The sequence below is a fragment of the Drosophila obscura genome, unplaced genomic scaffold, assembly GCF_018151105.1.
Source record: "Drosophila obscura isolate BZ-5 IFL unplaced genomic scaffold, ASM1815110v1 contig_4, whole genome shotgun sequence".
In the NCBI taxonomy this organism is placed as follows: domain Eukaryota; kingdom Metazoa; phylum Arthropoda; class Insecta; order Diptera; family Drosophilidae; genus Drosophila; species Drosophila obscura.
This window is the reverse complement of record NW_024542828.1, coordinates 5,236,573-5,257,997: the sequence shown is the minus strand read 5'-3', so window position 1 is coordinate 5,257,997 and position 21,425 is coordinate 5,236,573. Positions and strand designations below refer to the sequence as shown.

Sequence of the window (21,425 nt, the reverse complement as noted above, 5' to 3'; positions counted from 1 at the left end):
TGTGGCAGCATGTTGCTGAAATTTTTCCCATACAAAATCAAATGTATCTTACGGGAACGCGTATGGAATAAATATTCATTGTTGCGTCATTCCATCGTCATACTTGGTTGACCAGCAACACTGACGTCACATTTAGTCAACATTTACGTTTTATGCTTTGGCCGTTTTTGTTTGAACCTTAATATGTAAACAGTCCAATGAAAAAGAGTTCTAAAAACTAACCAATCCTGAACAAAATTTATGTATCTATCGGATAAAATTATTTGTTTACGGCTGAGAGGGCCGACTATCTAGTAATATTAAACTGAATATCAAAATTGACGAATTTCATATCACAAAATATCACGGTATGGCAGCCCGCAGCACCTACGAATAGCACGAGTCTGGCAACGCCACAAAAAGACGACAAATTCGTTTTATGCTGTTTTTGTTTGAACCTTAATATGTAAATAATCCAATAAAAAGGACTTCTGAAAACTTGCCAATCTCTTTAAAAATGTATGTATCTATCGGATAAAATTATTTCTTTATGGCTGAGAGTCCCAGCTAGCTGGTAATATTAAACGGAATATCAATATCGAGGAATATCAACGTCGAATGTTTTGAAAAAACAATCGATACTATCGTGATAGTATCGGGCTAAAATAATAATTAAAAAACCAAGTATCGGTATATTATGTAGTATATGTTTGGTATATTTTGGTATATTTCGGAGGGTCAGGCGGTATATTCCCTCCATAAGTCCGCGGTCACACTGATCGCCAGCATAAATACGAAGCAACCCTGAAAGAACCGCAAGAGTCATGGTTGGAAAATTTGAGAGAGCGTACCGATGCGCCAAGAATCGAAGAAGATAAAGTTAAATATTGATTAAAATTTCTGCTACAAAAATATATATATGTAATTATATATTGTAAATGTGTTTAATTTAAGTGATATAAATCAAATATATATGTGTAACGTTTAATATTTTAATACGCGTCAAAGTACAACGAGTGAAGCTAACCGCACACACACACAAAGAAAAACGGGGTACTTTGCGAGCAAAAATAAAAAACAACCACACAAAAAAATTGTAAAACTAAAAACGCTGCGAAATAGACAGACGGTGGTGTACATAAAAGAGTTTAACAAAAATCCGAATCAGTTGAAAGTGTGATTTTTTTGAGCCTTTGTCTGTAAGTGAAGAGAAAGCTTTAAGCGGAATTACATATAAATAAATACGAAGCCAGCCCGTCGCCATTTTGAAAGTGATTTTACAATACATACACAAAAACACATACACAACACACACACACACATCCAGCGAAAAAGCCCCAACACAACATTTCCGTAACATTTTAATGTGAACCAAACCAACAAAATCAAGGCAACTTTTAATCCAAAAAACAAAAACTCAAAACCATTTTGTGTAACCGAAATCTGTATAACAAAAGTGGCTAAGAAAAACCCCGCAGCCTGCAGTGCGAGCAAATCGATAGCTGCGACACACACGTATACATATAATATACAGTGAAACCCGTAGTGGAGCAAGCGAGATAGCACTAGCAGCATCAGCACATTCGTGTGAAGAGGAGGTCTACAGCGAAAAAGTAAGTCTTGGGGAGGGGAGGGGAAATATACATAGCGTACGTACGTAGCTTTTGTTGACGTAAATGGCACATACGCACACACGAGATAACGATGTTGACAGTCCCCCTCCTACAGGTTGCCGTCTCCAGTGGGGAAATTTTCTATCCCCCCTGCTGTTCCTTCTTTTCTATATATATATATATTTTTTTTCTTTTGCTCAAAATCTCGTTCGCTTTTATTTCATTTTTCCCAAAAATAGGACCATTCCCGAACGAGCAGCAGCAGCATCAGGAGCAAAAGCGGTGGAAATCAGTTTTTGGTAAAAGGAGTTTGCAAAATTAGAGCTAAGGATTAGCTTAAACAGAATAACAGAGATAATTCAACAGACTGATAACAATACATAACGTTACAAAAGTTAAACTACATAAAAGTAAATAACAGAGAATTGTACATAAGAAAAACGAGACGCAAACCGGACGGAGCATAGCGCCTACGTGCCCAGCCGCCCGTTGCTCGCACTAGATCTTGCAGATCGATTGGTCGATTGGAAGCAGTGGAGAGAAAAAGGGAGAATCAGCAGTCAGAGAGTAATCAACAACAACCAAAGACCCAAAGAAGCAGCTGAAAATATCAACAATTATAACACGTGGCATTTGTTTAAGAGAGCAAGAGGCCACCCACTCCCCGAGTTTGGTTTCGATTTATAACAAAAATATAAATTGATTTAAGTGCGTGTGATATTTAACGTTAAGCATTAATTTAGCGAAATAACCAAAAACAAAAAAAAGGCAAAACAGCAGAAATTTTAAAGAGGACAGAGAAGAGAGAGAGAGAGAGAAGAAAGTAGAAAAAAGAACGCGCTTGGTAGAGCTCTCAATAAGAAAAGAGACGGAAGAGAAGAGAAGAAAGTTAAGACCAGATCAAGGAGAAGAAAACGACGGAATTACTATGACATACTCGCACAATAGCGTTAGGAACAACATCAGAATGACAACAGCATCGGCCACCAAGGCCATACGATTGAAAAAGGGCGCCGCAGGATCTGCTGCGTCCCCATCCGCATCCGCAACCCCATCACCAACATCCACCGCATCCGCACCCACAACACCCTTGGTAACTGCACATTCCAACAGTATTGCCAGCAGTACAAATATCAATAGCCACTTCCATCAGCAATCCCTGAGCGCTGCCGCATCCCCCACAACCTGTTCCGGCCTTGGCCTGTCCGCCCTGACCACCAGCAGCACCACCACAACGCCCAACAGCCGCCAGCAGCGGCAACAGCAGTCCCAGTCCCAGTCGGCGGGCTGCGCCCAGCGTAGCCGCCAGCAGCAACAGCAGCGACAGTCGCCACAGCAGACCGGCGGCGGAGGAGGAGCCTTCTTCTTTGCCAACAACAACGGTAGCGCCAGCAAGCGCAACGGCGGCAGGTCTCCACAGGGAATGGGAATGGTGGTGCGTCAGTCACCAGCGACAATTTTGGGCGGCGGATTCTCCCCGCCAATGGCCATCAACGGCGGATCGGCGCGCAAGCAGCGCAAGAGTCCACCAACCATTGGCGCCTTCGGTGCATCGCCCCAGCAGCAGCACCCCCTCATACCCACCGCATTGACGCATTTCGCTGGCAGCAAGTGCTTCGACGCCCCAGCACCAACGGCGCTGCCAAAGCCACCGCAGCACTGGACGCTGTCCAAGTCCGAGGAGAAGCTGGCCAGCAGCGCTGGTCCGGCCTTGCAGAGCCTGATGCGGACTGGCGGCGAGTATTTGTCGAGCCCCAGGTTCCATTTGGGAGGAAAGTCCTCGAAGCGCAATCTCCTCGATGACTTTGACACGCACAATCTGAAGCTGCTGCTCAATGTGCAGTCGTAACAGGTGGCTAAAGCAGGAAGGATCAGGCGTTAAGGATCAACGAACGAACACACACGAGGCGATACAACCGACGAAATGGAATGAAAATGGTGGACCCAGAACCCGTCAATGAGAATTAAACAAAATGATGTAAAACAAGAGAAAAATACAAAAAAAAAATCAAAAACAAAAGTATAAAAAATGCAAAAAGAAAAAACCTTTAAAAAACCTAAAAAAAAGCGAAACTTTGAACTTTTTTAAACCAAAAAAATGAAAAAAATTGCAAAACAAAAAAATGAGTAATGTTTGTGATCTCAAAAAGTGTGTATCATTAAACAAAAGCAGTAAAAATTGAGAGAAGCTATACGAAAAAAAACAACAACAAAACAAGAGAATTTCAAGGGAAAACTGAAGATTAAATAACACACAAAAAACTGTCCTCACACAACAACAACTTCTACAACAACAACAACAACGACAAGAGAACAAAGAAACAAAACCAACAAAAAAGATGCAAAATTCCACGCCACTATAAACCCCCATAGACCTTCCCCAAAACAAAAAAAACCAACAGCAACAAAAACTACAGCAATCAAGGTGTCAACTTCAATACACAAAACTTTATAAAGCCCAATATTCAAAATGCGAAAGGAAAACCCCAGACAAACTAACGAACCGAACCGAACGTACCGACGGACGGATGGATGGCTTGGCTAAACAGAGAAAATGATGATGATAAAGAAGATATGAGTATGGGGGATGTAACGCACGATAGATATGATGAGAGATGGTTGGATTGTGGAGGAATGGAAGAACTTATATTATATATGTCTAACAACGGATACTTCACACAACTGAACATTGTTTTAAAGGTGATACGCAAATAGACTTGAAAACTAATTGATAAGTAAGACTATAAATAATATTTATGAGTAATTCAAAACAAAAACAAAACAAACTCAAAAAATGGACGCTAGAAGCGCAGCATAAAAGTACAGTTTATGTTTATCCACCCCTAAAAAAAGCGGACAAAATGTGCAACGTACCTTAAATGTTGATGAGAATTAAAGAAGAACGATGATAGAAGTATATTCGAGAGATTGATATGCATATGATAAAATAATACAAACCAAACAATAAATAAATGATACATAAATGATATAATAATAATAATACAAATAATAATACTACAAATCGTATACCCACCAAATCGCAAAAAAGACTAATTCAACAAAAAAAAACAAAAACTCAACGACAAAAACTCAACGCAACGCCGCAGCCAGCAGAAGCAGCGTTGCAACCACAGAAGCAGCGTTGCATCCCAGTACAAGCAGCAGTAGCCGCCGCAGAGCAGCAGCAGCAGCAGCGCAAAATGCATTCAAACTTGCCTATTAATCCCCCTTCTACATTTTAAGATTATAGAGTATAATCCATGCCCCGCCACGCCCCCCTTTATTGTAATTCTTTTGACCTTATTAGAGACTCTTCCATTACCATTTAGTTTTAAACAGAAAGTCCCCTCCCCGCAACCCCCACCTCTATTATTCTACATACATGTGTAAATTCTTAATTGTAATTGCGAATGGCTTTAAACAAAAATTCTTAATTTAAACATTCTTGAATTGTACATAGAGGAAAAATCGAGAAGAGTAATTAATGCTAAAAATGTTCAAAATAAAAAAAGTTTTCAATCAAAACAAAATTGTAAATCAACAAAAAGCGAATAAGAATCATATGTAGAGCGCAAACATTTTATTTATTTCCAAACAAATATATTTGATCTTGCGCCAAAAAACAAAACAGCCGAAATGATACGAAATGATTGTGAAACACAATAAAAGAAAAATATATTAGTTGCAATCCCCACCCTCAAAAAAGGGATAAAAGAAAGAAAGAGAGAGAGAAGTGAAGAAATGGAGAGGAGAGGAAACTACTTTTATGTAAAAACTATTCGTTGATGCTCAATACTGAAACACTTGAACCCAGTACCTTATTTTCATTATTAGCATTACTATTAATTGTTAACATTTAATATGTATGTAAATTATTTAAGCAAATCCTCCTCACCCCCCAATCTCCTAAACCTCCTAAAAATCCAAAAAGTTATATGTATTTTGCGTAGAAGAAAATGAAAGAATGTGGCAAAGCAGGCAGGCAGCAGCGCGTGAGTTTTGTTATTAATGTTTTTGCCAAATGAATTGGCCAACCGAGTGATAAGCCAAAAACAAAAATGAAAGATGAAAGAAATACCCCCCCAAAATGAATAGAAAATCCAACCCCAAATAATATGAACACCTTAATAATTTGAGTTATGTTTTGTTTTAACTGAAACAAAAAACTTCCTGAAGCTAAATTATGATGAGATGATAATGATGATGGATGAGAGAGATAGTTTTAAAAAATGTTGAAAGCCAAAAAAAGTCATGCACTGTTTAGGTTTACTTGAGCAAGTTGTCATATATTGGTAGCTTTAAAGGCTTGTATCTTCAAGTTACACACAAAAACCTTCCCCCCATACACATACATATATACTACTTAGAGTATTTGAACGATCGAGCAGTGCTCGTGGCATGCCCCCCTCCCCACCCCACACCGCCCCAAGACACAACATAGACCCCCCTTCCCCTTCCAGAAGAATTCCCTCTGGAACTCTTGCGCAGAATTTTGCATTTTTTTGTTAAGTGTTACTTACTGGACGTCAATTGATGAAGAGAGCAGGATTTCATTGAAGAAAAATAAAACAGAAAACCCTACTAATAATAATAATAATATTAATAATAATACTACAAACAAAAAACAGACCAAAACTTAGGGCCACGGCCAAAGCCCCACCTTGGAACCACGCGGCAGCAGGGGGTACAAACGGTTACGGTTCGGTAACTTTTTCAACACCAATCAGTACAAATTAATTTCCATTTCAAAAGTTGGAGCCCAGCCAAGATCAAAGAGTGCTCTATACGATGTGCGGGCCCCCATCGTTTTGTATCCACCCCACCTCGTGTGTTCCAAGGCAGCGGCAGCGGTTTTGCCCTCCCCATGATGATGATGAAGGAGAAGAGGAAAATTCATTTTAATTTAAAAGCAAAACGACGACAATTTAATAAACTATTCTATTGGAGTTCGAATATTAATTTTATCCCCCATTTTTTTAAGCCAAAAGATTCGTCGCAGCATATACATTTGTTTTAATTCTCCATTGATCTAATTTACAATTTAATTTGCAATTTTTTGTGATACTTTGCTATATTTTTAAACCTGGTATATATACAAATTATAAACAAATGATAAATGAAGAGAAAAAGAAAAATGTCCCCAAACACACACACAAAATATCCCATCCCCATGAATGAATGAGGACCACTGCTTTGAAGCAGAAGAGTTAAGATCCAGAGTACTGTAACTATATTGAAGAAGAAGAAAAACAACTGTGAATACTACACTGAGATAAACATTTGTAAAAGCAATATATTGGAATTGTGTTAAATCCAAGTCAACTTACATATTACATTTGAGAAAAACGAAAGAAAAACAACCTTAAAAAAACCAAATCCATTCAACAAAAAACAATAGAAGAAAAAAAAAACAAAATAAACAATTGTACACGGCTTTTATGAAATGAAGTAAAAGCTTTGTATAATTAAACAAAAAAATATCAAAATTTGTGTTTTTATTTGCATTTTATCCCTTTTTTAGTTGGCGATTTATATTTCAGAGCTCATTGGCAAAGCACACCCCGCCCCCTTTACGACCCCGCGCCTCTGGTATCATGTGCTCCTCCATGAGATTACAGATTCCAGCCTTCTTCCACTGTTGTTTGTTCTCACATGTTCCAGGCTTTGATTTGCAGCACAATTTCCAAGCGAGAGAGCGAAAGAAACCGCTAGCCTAAGCGAATGAGTACAAGTACATGCATAAATACGAGTACATATGTATGTACATATGTGCAGCTAGCCACAAATACACACACGTAAATAAAATGATAGAGAAACTTTATAGCGCCGTAGAGTAAATATCCTCTGCGGGCGGCCAACAAACAACAACACGACAAGCAATAAAACACTTTCCTTTCGTTTCTATGTGGCCTAGCACACTATATCCTGATTGTTCCTATGTTAATTCTACATAGTTGATATGTGCCTGTAGGGGTAGGACAAACAGTATGATAAGTGCGATATGTCATTGTGAGTTGGATAAATTTATATACGCAACATTTAAGCATTTTATAGATTCTTACACAAGAAACCAAAACGAAAACCCAGCATGATAACGATAAATGTTTAAAGGTTTTATTACACCACAGATAACACATAATAGATACATACATACATATAACAAACAAAATATATATATATATATATATTGATATGAAGCGATAAGAGAGCTCCGAATACATCAAAGTCAAGTTAAAACTTAAGAAAAATCATTACACAATTGCCTAAACGATCAAAAACACAATCAATGTAAAAGTCCCCCCCTCAGAAGAGATCATCATCAAAAATACCCTTACCCCAACCCAATACCCCGCTCCTAACATCCCACCACCCACCTTTCCCCAATTCCCCAAAGAAATGAACAAAGAGATTGGGAAATTTTCAAAAATCAACGGCAAATGCAGATGTCGGCACAGCACCGCCACCCCCCCAGGCCAAAGTGATCGCCCAGTGGATGAGAGAGAGAGAGAGAGCGAGAGTGAGTGAAAGAGTTTCTGGTTCAGTTCAGAGGTAAGTGGGTAAAAACATGATCATGACTCATTCGCAGTATAAACTAGCATTTGGATTGGACTCTATCTGCTCTGGGCAGCATTGTTGGAGATTTCTCTAGAGGTTGCTCGAAGAAGAAAAAAAAGAGACGGCTATCGAATGGTGAACGTGTCTTCCATCACCTTTGTCGCGCACCTCACCTCACTCTAGCAAACAAAGCGTTTCTGTTTCGTATACCCCGCCAGAGGGTATGATGATTTAGACAAGATGTTTGGAACGGCAGACTCTAATTTGAAACCGACAATTAAAAAATTGGGAGAACAAATATTTAGTATCTTGAGTAGATAATCCAATCAAGTTGCCATAGCTGACATGGAAAAGATGGATGCAAAGGGTATCTGAAAGGCCTCGGCCCCAAGCCTTCTTCTCTAGTTTTTTTCCACTATTTCTGTATAATCGGTGTCGCAAAAGAAAACTGGATTTACAGACAGATACGGCACGAAACAGAGTTGGCAATGGGCTGCCGTTTACCGCTTGGTTACGTTTTAAGTACACGAATACATACATACATATATATGTGCATATGCATATGTTTGTATGTATACATATGCGCGATCAAACAGTCATATACATACGTTTGTACGTATGTGTGTACAAATATCCCCCTTTGTTAAATTGAGTTTATGCTGAGACCCACAGTCTTTTATGTTTTTGTTTTTAAATGATATGAGACCACCCTCGTACATACAAGCATACAAGCATAGCATGTATGTATATCGGTATGTATTCAAACTTAAAGCGAATCAAAAGCGTAAACAATTTGGTTTTTATTTTGTTTTCTGTTGCGCTACTCTTTTATTTTGATGGCGCGCTGCTTTAAGCTAATTGCGAACGATAAATGTGTGTGAGATAGTGTGTGCTTGTATGTATGTATTTGTTGAGTGGAAAGCAGCGCAACAGCACAAACTAAGGTTTATTAAAATTAAAGTGAGGTTTATCCTCTATTCACCAGCCAAACATCCTTTAAGGGAGCCGTTGGCACCTAAAAATTGCAAGAGAGCGAAATGTAGAATAGAATGCAAACTAAGCATGTAACCAGCACTGCCCCACCCTACTAGTTTATATACATTGCACAACAGTAACAACGACGACGACGCAAAAGTGTATCTTCCCTCTCGCTCGCACGTCCGCTTAGATTCGCGATTGTTGCTGGGAAAAAAGAAGCAAAACAAAAGCAAAAACTAAAAGCTGAAGACAAAAACAAGTAAGCGGGATTAAATCGGAGCTGCGACAGGGCGGATACCCTGTATACCATGACACAGACTTTGGCAGAGATCTGTTAAGAAAATATCAACCGGAGATGGTAACTAGGGGGCTGAAAAGAAACCGAGTAAGACATGTAATCCAATGCTATAGACATACTCTTCTATTCGGTATCTGCAGGGTATCAAAACGAGACGGGGAAAAACAAAAAGTGTGCGTGTGCGGGAACGTGGACAGGGCCGGGGATGGGGTCTGGTATATGTATGTTTTTTCTACGCAATTGGTATCTGTGAGATACATACATGCAAACACAGGCAGAGATACCACACGCGCTCACATATAAAATAAATACATATGTACATATGTACGAGTATACCCACCAAAGATGGATGTTCATATTTACAACTTTGTGCGTTGGTCTCCCTGACGACGACACAGGTCGAGTACGCAAATGCTAAACAAAATAAAAAACTTTAAAAATAAAATGGAATACGAAATTTGAATATGTATGAGGCGTCATATATGTACATATGTACTCGTTTACTTATATGTGTTGTATGCACACTCATGTTCAAAATAATAAGTACTCAGCTCAGCCACCACTTACATTTAAAATAAAATAAGTCAAAGAGCGAAGCTAATAGGGATTAAATCTGGGTGGAAAACCTACTGGAAAATAAAGAGAAACTAAATAATGGGTCGAAATTTCACAGCTCAGCGCTTAAGAGGAAAAGGGTTAGTTAGAAAGGTTCCTTTAAATTCGAGATGTGCACTAATTATTTGTACCATCAGTGTAATATCTATATATGTGTGTCTGTATATTTTGCACGAAAACATACATACATATGTACATATGTATGCATGTGGCGTTCGTGTCAACGGTTATTTTATTTTCGTTTTTATTTTTTTTCTTTCTATGGAATAATTTTATATTTGCTGCGCAATTTCTACTATTGATTCCCTGTTATTTGTTGTATGCTCCTCTTCGGTTGGCCCCCTATCACAGTCGCCTGTTTTGCGTTCGCATGTACATATGGAATGTATGTATGTATTCCCCAGATGTGATAGCGGTTCGCACCTTATCGCTTATAGTGGTTCTTTGTACATTTTAATTATTATGGCATGCGTTCACACAGCAATAGGCGCGATTGGGAATTGTTGTTTCCCTTTTTTTTTGATAAGCTAAAAACCCCAATTGAGCATATTTTGAACCCTTGTGAAAATACAACAATTTTTGCTGTGGTGAAACGAGTTTCCAAAAATAAAGGTGGATGATTCATGAATTGGAAATAACCATGCGGGTTATTTGGTATAAATTCAATGGACTTGTACAATAAAAAAAAACGGTTATACGATTTATATGGATTTGCGTTTGTGATTGGTGTGGCCCTTCCTTCTACGTGAGAGTCCAAATTTGAATACGATTTGTGTATTGTAGACTTGCACGTGTGTGCACATATGTACATATGTATGTGCATGCTCTCACGTACAGTAAAATCCTAGGTATACCAGTATGGTACTCAATTTTGATTTCACACCACGTGACTAATAACCTCAGCTTGCACGCTCCAAACACTATGGCAATCGCATTCATTGAATGAATTTCTCTTATCGGTCAAGCGACTGATAATGATGAGCCCCCATCGATGACCTTTTGGGCAGATAAGGCCCCTCCTATCATCAGTATTTAGTGGTGTGATCTATGCTGAGACTCCAGTCAAACATTTCCCAGTCTCCCGGCAAGATGTCGCTCTCTGTGGCTGTTGTGGCAGCCAGTATTTGGCTGATCGTGTGCACCTTCTCCTTGGTTCAGGCAGGACACCAAACTTTCTACCATTTGGATACAGACAATCTTATGTGACAATCTCTTGCAGGCGAATGTGCGGTTCCACTTTACGCTGGATTTCCATGTGAAGCAGCCGTCCAATGGCGGTGATGAGACCATCAACAAAACCATCCTTGTGGAGAACAATCAAATATCCGTGATAGACAACGACCCGACGACAGTGTCACCAATTGGCCAGTGGACAGATCAGGAGCAATACAATGAGGCTACTCTGCAGAAGGTGGTGGAGGCCAGGCGGGCGGTACAGCAGCTGAACGCAGAGTTGGCTCCCCTGGTGGGTCGCAGCAATGATCTGGCCATTCGGCTGAAGCAGAGCCTGCGCTACGTCAACGAAGTGGATGCCACACTTGAGGATCTCTCCAACTTTGGACAGCTTGTGGAGCTCCTGCGGAAGTTTGTCACCCTAGTGGATGCCCTAAAAGAGCCCACCAACTATGGGGGCGTTCGATCCCTTGAATATGTACTCCTCAAGCTGGCCCTGGAGAGGTACGAGTTGAATGGCAAGCGGCAGGAGATCAGCGAGTATTTACAGCGGGCGGAGAACGCCTGGACGAGCTATAAGAGCACGCAGGTGGTTCTATTGGAGAACTCGAACTCAACCTGAGATTTCATTTGGATATAGACTTACACACAAACACACACACATACACTAACACATACATACACGTAGACTTCATTGTAGATCGTAGTGCATAGGTTATAAGTGCAGGGACAGCAGAAGAGCAAACAAAGACCAGCATCAATTGGTAGATACAATCGCTGCACCAGCAGCAAGGGCGGCCGTCGGGACCCTTGAAATGAAAAATAAAAACCATCAAAGGGACTTCCTGCCTATTATTCGGTTCCACTAGAACGCTCAGGATTGATACAGGTATAGGGACCACCATACCATGATGCATGGCATCAACCCAGGACACAGGGGTTGACCTAAATCTCCCTCTCTCGGCTCGGCTCGGCTCGGCTTTCCCTGACTATGGGATCGAAAATACGTTACACACGCTGGGAATACGTTATTATGCGAGGCATATGCAGGTAGGCGGCGACACAGAGCTAAGGGAGCATTAAAATGAAACAACAGCTGCCAGAGCAGAGCCATGGCTAATGTGATGTGTGTGTGCGTGGAGGGAACGGGTCGGTCCCGATCGTAGTCTCGAAATTCCTGAAACTCGAAACAACCACGAAACACAATCGTCCATCATCCTTACTTCCATATGCAGCAGCAGTTGAGTGGGAAATGGAGTGGGGAGACTACTAAAAATACAATTATTAACAGCGTACATACATATGTGAAATGGTAGTATGTGGAGTTGAGGGCGGTTTAAGAGGGTATGGCACCGTACCACATAGGGAGTCGACTTTGGAACTCTCCCCTTGTAAAACGACACCGAAATCAGAAATTCTTTGACTTAAGGGGGAAGAAGCCTTAACGGTTTTCACAGTGATTTCTTTTATACAATAAAGGGTTGGCTGCAATCTGAAGTGGCAACTTATAAATATATAAATATGTATGTATGCACATATTTATGTGTAAGTTTTGCAGCGAGAAAAAACCATGAAGAAATCATCGGTGTACATAAAGGAAACCCGATTGGCATAAAAGAGACAAGGTATACAGGTTTAAGCTCTTTTTTTTAATATTTATTTATAAACCGAAACTGGTCGAACCGCTTTAGATGGCCGGCTATGCGATGGCTTATGTATCTTTTTGACAGTTTATGTTTTTGCTTAAATATTGCTGCATGTGACAAGCAACATAGTGCATGTATTAGTATTGGATTTGATCCAGGTAGGACGAATATGGGGACTGGAATTTTCCTATTTGCAATGGTTTTCAGTTGTCTCATTGGTATTTATATTCTCATTATTTCAGCTATGATACAGAATCCCTCCAACTGTCTTCAATTTCTTAATTATAAGCTCGAATCAAATTAGATAATAAATTTAAAATAAAGACACATTTTATGGATTTTTCCCTTTAACTACCGTTTAATTTGGCTTGAAATTGCGAAGTATTTTTAATACTTCTATCTGAAAGTCGAGCTTCTGATCGGCATTCATCCTTTGCATATGCGGCTTAATGCTATCAAAGAACGCCTGATCCGCATCCGTGTTGGCTGATGTTGGCGCAGAGGCATTTGTACAACTGGCGAAGTCTCCTGTGAACGGAGTGACTGCTGGCTTGGCGAGGCTGGCACCGCACTCGGGATGCGTTGAGTTATCTGCTGTGGTGCAGTTGAGATCGTCCAGCAAGGAATGCAGATTATTTGGCAATGAAGAGACGCTCGTGGCGGCCGTTTCCTCCTCTGAGCTTCGCCGCTTTTTGGGCGTTTTTTGTGCGCAAAGGCGCTTCCGTTTGGGCGTCGATTTGGTTTCCTCCTTTAGGGGCTCCTCTTCATCATCGGTCTCAGTCTTGACATCCAGCAGAAAGCTGAGCTCCTGCTCGTATATGTAGGATGCCCGCACCACCACATCTTTGCCGCTCTGTCGCATCCGGTACACACGCAAATAGCTGTCGCGCGTGTTCTTCCAACGCTTCATTAAGGTTTTTGCTGCAATTATTGAAAAGATTAACCAGCTGCAGTGGTTCCTTGCGGGGTCTTCTTACCAATTTCGTTCTTTTCGGCATCACTGGCTGCAGCAAAGTTCTTGCAAAGTTCTTGGCCAATTTGCTGCCAGGCCTGGTCCCTTAGCTCCCGATTATGGAAGTTTGCGTGTCTGCGCTCCCAGATAATCGTCCGCTTGTGCACGGCCTCAATAAACTCGTACATGGAGTACCGCAAATTTGATCCAGCGGTCCTAAGTACCTTGTGATTTCCCATTTTTGTTTATTTGTATAATTTATCAACAATTAAACAACTTAACAGCGCAACAAAAAAACACTGCGCATTACAGCACGCTGTTATGCCGGCGCACGCACTGTTGGCCACTTTACAGAAAATTGTTATGGCCGTTGGATTTAACAGAGACTGTGCTGTCACCCAGCTCTAGGCCGAAAATACCAAGCATTTCAAAAAAATACCGACTGCGATATTTAAGTTAATGTTAAATGTCCATGTTATTTCTATGTTAAAGATGGCGCGAAACTTAAATATGTGTGTAAATAATAACTTGTGGTAATAAAGAAAAATAAATCAGGAGAAATGACAGGTCCTTGAAATAATCCAATTTAAACACCATGTTGATGACCCTGCAGTTTAATTCTAGGTCTCACGCTCAACGTATTTGATAGTAGTGGGTGGCATGTGAACACTCCGCCAGATCTATTTTAAATTTGCACCAGAATATACAATTTCCGATAAAACTCAGAATCCACTCACAGAATGTTGCGCGTGTTCAAATCCCGTTACGCGGCACACAGTGACACAGTGGGAAAAACGGTCAATATAGCTGGTAAAAACCTACAGTCGCCCTGTACTTTCGAAGTTGCCCGTTTTGCCCATTGTGCCGCTCCCAGATCGAACTGGCGACGAAATGAAAATTGCGCAATCCTTTTTGTGATGCTACGTCTTCGGAGCGACGGTCTGTGGCATGGCATGAAAGAATTGAACAAGAAAGGAAAATGGCAGAAACAACGGCACTCCAAGGCACTATTTTTCAAACTCAAATTGAATCATGAAGAAGTTGTAGAAAATTTAGCGGAATAATTTCAACATAACACTTAAAACTTTCGCAGAATGGAGATTGAAGTGACCTGAGACGGCAGCGTCGTTTAGTACACAGTGCCATTCGAGACGGATGAGAAGGCACTGGTCTTTGCCCTTAACTTTGCCGTTGGACTCAAGTCGAGGACCCAACAACACGCCGCCAAGGTTGACATGAAGTCTGTCAGCAGCGTCCCACCCAAACCCCCAGCAGCGATGGTGGAACTCTCCACCCCGGCAGCCGCCACAAAACCGAACTAGCAAAACTGACCAAACAAATCGGTGAAAAGATGCTTCCTGTACAGCTTTACGTGAGATCTATTCAATCACATAATCAAGGATTTTTAAATTTGTACTAATCCGCCCAACCTCACAAATTAAACGCTGCTTTGGCTGTTGGCTTTAACAGGGACCGGGACCAACCCTGTTCCAATAAAACAAATTGTTTATGTTTTGAAAATGTTTTTAGTTTGTTTTTATTATTAAACATATACAGAGAGGTCAGTTGATTAATTTTGCTGTTGAGGGGCGTGCAACGCGAAAAGCCTGCATATGTGAATGCGAACTATGACCGAGTAATACGTGTAGTGTACGTGTTAAATTAGGAGAGAAATGCAAGTGAGTGTGGGTGTGGATGATTAGTGTTTTGTGTAGTATATTTGTGTTCCTTGCTCGATTTACATGGGCCTGCCCATGCCGCGGCCCATACCGCCCGCCATGGGAGCCTCACCAGCCTTGGGGCTCTTTATTGTCTCGTCCACGGACAGGATCATGCAGGCGGCTTCGGCGGCAGCAGTCAACGCATTGATCTTGATAATCGACGGCTCCCACACGCACTGCTCAAAGTTGTCCGAGATGTCCTCCTTGGTAATATCCACGCCGTACCACTGCCCGCCTGGAAACAGAAGAAAAACAATTAAATTACATTTTTTGAATATACAGTAACATTCGAAACAGGGTTGGCAGCACCGACAATGCCCGCGCACACACGAATATGCAGCTGTGCGAAAGAGCACACACTATAGCACATGTGCGGCGAACGAAAGAGCTGGCAGAGGCAAGAAAAACACGCGCTGCTGGCAGAGACAGCATTCTGGAGATATATTTGAAAAAAAAGGTAATATTTCGGGAAAAAATGTCTACATCGGGACGCAAGCGCAAGCAGCAGCTGAAGCCGCGCCAGGACGATCACAGATCGCCGATAAAGCGCAGCAATGTGGACATTAAAAGGGAGCCGCTCGACAGCGACTACCCGGCGCTGGCCGACTACGACCTGAGCAGCGCCGACATCAAGCCCGATTTGACGGAGCTGCATCTGGAGATGGCGGCGTCGGCACGCGAACAGCCGCCAGCCCTCAGTGGACACGAGCTGGACAATCAGGAGAGTGACTCGGACGAGGACGGGTACTCTGAGATAAACTACGAGGCGGCCGATGTCTTTACCCAAGGTAAGCAGCAGTCTCCTATTCCCCTAACAACTCCACCCTTGACTTATGTAAGCTGTTGCCGTGCAGACGAAGTGGACGACTATGATCCGGAGTGGACAACGCAGCAGACGACGCGGCTGCTCTTCAAGTTCAACACTCCGCTGCAGCTGACGGGCCTGAAGGGCGGCAAGAACTACATGGGCCCCCAGCACTACTTCAATCAGATACTCGGCCATCGGGGCACGTTCTTCTTCTCGCTGGCCAAGAGCTGCAACACGCGTGCACCCAAGGGCTGCCCCCTGACCCAAGCCGAGGAAATGGAGGCATTTGTGGGCCTCTCCCTGCTCATGAGTGATGTGAAGTTGAACGAACTGTCCGACTACTGGAGCAACAATATGCACTTTGGCTTTGTTGGCTTCAAGGAGAAGATGTCCCTGGAACGCTATCGCCAGCTGATGCAGTGGCTCAACTTTGATGCCCTCGATGTGAAGGCGAAGAGCCAGGCAGATGATTACAATAAATTGCTGACCTTCATCAACGAACGCATGGCGGAGCTGTATGTGTGCGGCCAGCAGTTGGTGCTCAATGACCCAGTGACCCTATGGAAGGGTAGATTTAGCTACAATCAGGACTTGGCACACAAATTCCGTAGCAATGCTTTGCTGCTGCACATGCTCACGGAGCAGAGTGGCCTGGTCGTTAAAGTGATGCCGGAGATTGTGCAGCGTGAGCAGGCGTGCGCATGGGTGCGCAATTCGCGGCAGCTGGTGGAACACCGAAATAAGCTGGCACTGAAGCTGGTGGGGGAGCATCAGGAGGGACGCACTGTGTACGCGTCGAAGTTCTATGGCAGCTATGGCCTCGCCTTTGAGCTGTCCAATAGGAACACCTACTGCACTGGACTGCTCGACAGGAATAGGTATGGCAACAGCAAGGCGCTGGTGCATCAGCAGCTCACATCGAACAGCATTGTCATGTGGTATGCCACTCCCCCACTGATGATGGGCAAGTGGCGGCGTCGCGAAAAGAGTTTGTACTTCTTCAGCTCCGATTGTCTGGCCATCTATTCAAAGGAGATGTCCATGCAAAAGACAAATGCCCGCCCGAAGCTCATCCAGGAGATAGACCGGCAACTGCGACCGGCCAATCAAGTCAGACAGCAATTGATTGAGTATCAGCCGACCTGCCAGGGCCTGCAGTCGGACAAAAAACTGGCCATCTTTCTGCTCAACATGATTGTCTACAACTCGTATCTGCTGTACCAGAACAACACCCCACCGCCGCGAGGAGGAGATGTCACACTGAAGTATCGCAACTATGCCGAATTTCGTGTGGCAATCATTCGGTCGCTGCTTCGCCTGGAGACGGGTGGCACGGAGCCGCCTGCTGCCACTGCAACGAGCCCAAACAAAGCCGATATACCCGAGAAGAGCAAGAAGGCGGCGTCGATACCGGAGATTAAGTTAATCACGGCCATACGCCACGACCCGATCTTAATACGCCAGAATGGGAAGCCGGCACGCAAGAACTGTCGCTACTGCCACAAAGGTGGCATGCTGCAGTACAGCAAATACATGTGCAACTCTTGCCCGGACAAGCCAGGCCTGTGCCAGGATCCCTGCTTCCGCCTGTGGCACGAGCAGCTCAAAAAGTAGAACCATCCTCACCATTCATTGTATAAACAGAATTAATGATTAAATTGTTTAACCAGCCCCCTCCAAAAAATATTGTCTATTCATTGTATGTGCACTCACCCTGAGAGTGCTTCTGGCGCAGCTTGTTGAGAATGTTGGTGGCATCGAAACCGGCATTGTCGCACAATTGGCGTGGTATGATCTCCAGTCCCTTGGCAATGGCTGCAATCAGCAGCTGCTCCTTGCCAGCAATAGTGCGCGAGTAGTCGCGCAGCAGACGGGAGAGTTCCATTTCAATGGCACCACCGCCGGCCACAACCGAATCGTGTTTGATGGTGCGACGCACAATCATAATGGCATCGTGCAGCGAACGTTCAGTCTCCTCGAGGAACTGCTCGGCACCGCCGCGCAGGATCAGTGTGCTTGTCTTGGCATTGGGGCAACCTACAGAACACAGGGGAGCCATTTAGCAACAGAGCGGCATCAGTATTGAGAGCACGACTTACCCTGGAACAAATTGAAGCGCTCACCGCCCACCTGAACCTCTTTGAAGGTCTCGCACAAACCCAGAACCTCGGCCTTGATGTCATTGGCTGTGGTCATCACAGCACCGCCGCAGGCCTTCATTGTGCGCTTGAGATCCTCTTCGGGCACACGGCCAGCGCAGAAAATGTCACGATCTGCGAAATACTGTGTGGCCACATCGCCAATGGCCAGCTTGGACAGCACCACATTGGCACCGGACTCGACAATTTTGGCCAATTTGTTGTACAAAATCTGCCATTCGGCATCCACGATCTTCTGATACTCCCGCACATTGTCCACCCGAACCTCGGCATTGTCGCGCTCCGCCTTCAGCTCCAGCTCGATGTTCAGCAAGGCAATCTTGCAGGGCTCATACGACTTGGGTGCCATCTCGAAGCCGGCATAGGAGAAGGTCTTCTTGAAGGCCACACCAGAGACCAGTTGAGACTCCTCCAGCGAACCGCCGGTGACCTTCTTGATGCCAATCATATTAAGAGGCAGCAGCTCATCCAGCGAAAGCACAGCATCCACAACAATGCGGGCAAAGAAGTCCTTCTGCTGATGAATCAGCTTGGAAGACATGGCTGTGGCAGCGCACTTCTCCAGCAGACTACGCTGCTCCGCCTTCGATTGCTTCTCAATGTGTACGGCCATTTCGTTGATTTTGTCCATGCACAACTGCAGAGCCTTACGGATGGCCTTGATAATGATGCGTGGATGGACGCCCTCCTCCACAAACGGTTTCACCTGCTTGAGGAACTCACCGGCCAGCAGAACCACCGAAGTAGTACCATCACCCACCTACCAGAGAGGAAAAGTCAGTCGTCACGTGCTTAAATTTTCAAGAGCTTCATATAGAATTTTTACCTCGGCGTCTTGTGACTTGGCAATGTCCACCAGGGTCTTGGCGGCCGGATGGATAATCTCCAGCAGCTTCATGATGGTGGCGCCATCATTCGAAATGGTCGCCTTGCCCTGGGCATTGACAATCAGCTTGTCCATGCCACGGGGACCCAGAGTGGTCCGCACGGCATCCACAATCATCTGACAGGCATTGATGTTGGACACCAGCTGGGGCTTGCCCTGCGACGTGTCCGTGCCTTCCTTGAGCAGCACAATTTGCGGTTGCTGAAAACGGATTCCAAATCGAGCTCATTATTAGTCAGCGCCAGATGTCGGCTTTTGCCAGAAGCTTCTTTGAAGGTTATGTTTATATTCGCATGCTATCCCTCGGCAAATGCACTTTTCCACCTCCGAGGGCCCTCGGTTGGCTATTTACGGGATGACTTACCATATTTATGTGATGGTATTATCCCTTTTCAAGTTAATATTGCTTAAAACAATCAATTTCCTAGCAGACAGCGGCAAAACTGGGTTTTCACGTTTTTGGATGGACAGTGTGACCGCGTGGGATTTCTACCGTCTGAATCATCACAAAAATACCGAAATATACCTTCTCATTTTCAACATTTACCGTAAATATACCGAGGAAAATCATATTCTATAATTTTGATTTTCGATTTGATATTACATTATAACTTAAATCCTCACAACTGAACATATAGTTTTATTCGATTGATAAAGCCATTTTCTACAAGACCATTATTTTCCATTATTTGAGCCCGATACTATTACGATAGTATCGATTGTTTTTTTTCAAAACATTCAACGTTGATATTCCTCGAATTCGATATTCCGGTTAAAATTACTAGCTAGTTGGCCCTCTCAGCCTTAAACGAATAATTTTATCCGATAGATACATACATTTTTTACAAGACTGGCAAGTTTCAGAAGTCCTTTTTATTAGATCATTTACATATTAAGGTTCAAACAAAAACAACATAAAACGAATATGACGTCGTTTCTTGTGGCGCTGCCAGACACGTACAATTCGTAGTTTCGGGCTGCCGATTAAATTGAAATGGTCACACTTGCCCTGCATCGATAGTTGATGCATAGCTGCAATCGATATTTTGTGTGTGCTTGTGACGCACATGTTGACCGTTGAGCGGCGTTTTTGAAATTGCTTCTAACTTCAAATATAGATTTGTGATTTCTTTAGCTATTTATATAAATTTGGCGATCGTCCACACGGTGCACGCACGCCTGTCGCTTATTCCATTTTAGAATATGCGGCGCATCTTCAGTTTGTTCCGACCGCTCAACTTGAGTGAGTTTGTGTGCACCAGAGCAAATAGAGCCCATAAAAAAAGGCAAATTGAAAATGGAAATGGAAATAGAAGAAGATCTAAATCTAATTCGGTAATGTGGAATTGGAATTTTAGTTGCTCAAGGCTTCTGTTAACGACAAGACAACCCCAAACAAGAAATGTCAATGGATATTCAATCGAAACTCGCCAAGTGATTACGAAACGCTAGTCAGGACAGGACACTCTACACAGAAGAGAGATCTTCATCCACATGACAAATGTCAATTCAGAGTGAGTAAAGTTTATTGAAACTACACACTTATAAGACGATAAGGCATCAACCTAGTTCCAAGTTTGTTCCCCCCTTTTTGTTGCTGTTGACAGACTGGAATCCGAGTGTGTTCTAATTGTGTCCATCATTCATCGTGTCGTTATGGGGCATTGTCAAATTTACATAAATTGTATGTGTGATTTGTGAAGTTTCAGCTGTTGGGGGCCAGGCAGGAGAAGCCTGCATTTATAGATACATATTCCTCTATTCTTTTGGGTTATTAATACATATATGTATAAGTATTTGTACGTATGCGCGCCGCTGGTTTGTTTTTGTTATGAATATGAAGATTCAGCTTTCAATAAATTGCCTCTTCCGGCTTCCAACGGCTGCTTTTGTGTGCCGTGCCGCCTCCCCAGCTGCCCCTCCCACTACAGTTGGGTCAGAAGTTCTTTTGTGCACGCACAATCAGGCGAAAGCTTTGCCACCCCCCAACACACACGCGCGCACAAACTGCATCAATAAATGCCAAAGCTTTCTTTAATTAA

The 21,425-nt window shown here is 43.0% G+C and overlaps 5 protein-coding genes across 5 annotated transcripts; 3 read left to right on the top strand and 2 right to left on the bottom strand.

The window, feature by feature from the left end:
* Positions 1–817: 817 nt before the first annotated feature.
* LOC111074385 (protein FAM117B) lies at positions 818–3,556 on the top strand. The gene is made up of 2 exons (XM_022367142.2): positions 818–1,592; positions 1,832–3,556. Exon 2 carries the CDS (start codon positions 2,521–2,523, stop codon positions 3,439–3,441), a length of 921 nt encoding a protein of 306 aa, XP_022222834.2. The 5' UTR covers positions 818–1,592; positions 1,832–2,520; the 3' UTR covers positions 3,442–3,556.
* A 7,536-nt stretch (positions 3,557–11,092) lies between these two features.
* On the top strand, positions 11,093–12,034 carry LOC111074405. Its single transcript, XM_022367163.2, has 2 exons — positions 11,093–11,196; positions 11,258–12,034. Exons 1-2 carry the CDS (start codon positions 11,128–11,130, stop codon positions 11,831–11,833), a joined length of 645 nt encoding a protein of 214 aa, XP_022222855.2. The 5' UTR covers positions 11,093–11,127; the 3' UTR covers positions 11,834–12,034.
* Positions 12,035–12,870: 836 nt separating this feature from the next.
* On the bottom strand, positions 12,871–14,127 carry LOC111074396. The gene is made up of 2 exons (XM_022367152.2): positions 13,835–14,127; positions 12,871–13,778 (listed from the first exon to the last, which is right to left on the bottom strand). The coding sequence occupies exons 1-2, from the start codon at positions 14,046–14,048 to the stop codon at positions 13,216–13,218; spliced, it is 777 nt and encodes a 258-aa protein (XP_022222844.2). The 5' UTR covers positions 14,049–14,127; the 3' UTR covers positions 12,871–13,215.
* Positions 14,128–15,315: 1,188 nt separating this feature from the next.
* On the bottom strand, positions 15,316–19,874 carry LOC111072987 (T-complex protein 1 subunit eta). The gene is made up of 5 exons (XM_022365093.2): positions 19,748–19,874; positions 19,324–19,584; positions 18,438–19,257; positions 18,052–18,375; positions 15,316–15,765 (listed from the first exon to the last, which is right to left on the bottom strand). The coding sequence occupies exons 1-5, from the start codon at positions 19,748–19,750 to the stop codon at positions 15,548–15,550; spliced, it is 1,626 nt and encodes a 541-aa protein (XP_022220785.1). The 5' UTR covers positions 19,751–19,874; the 3' UTR covers positions 15,316–15,547.
* Positions 15,898–18,016, top strand: LOC111072979. The gene is made up of 2 exons (XM_022365080.2): positions 15,898–16,318; positions 16,385–18,016. Exons 1-2 carry the CDS (start codon positions 16,006–16,008, stop codon positions 17,950–17,952), a joined length of 1,881 nt encoding a protein of 626 aa, XP_022220772.2. The 5' UTR covers positions 15,898–16,005; the 3' UTR covers positions 17,953–18,016.
* Positions 19,875–21,425: the final 1,551 nt, after the last annotated feature.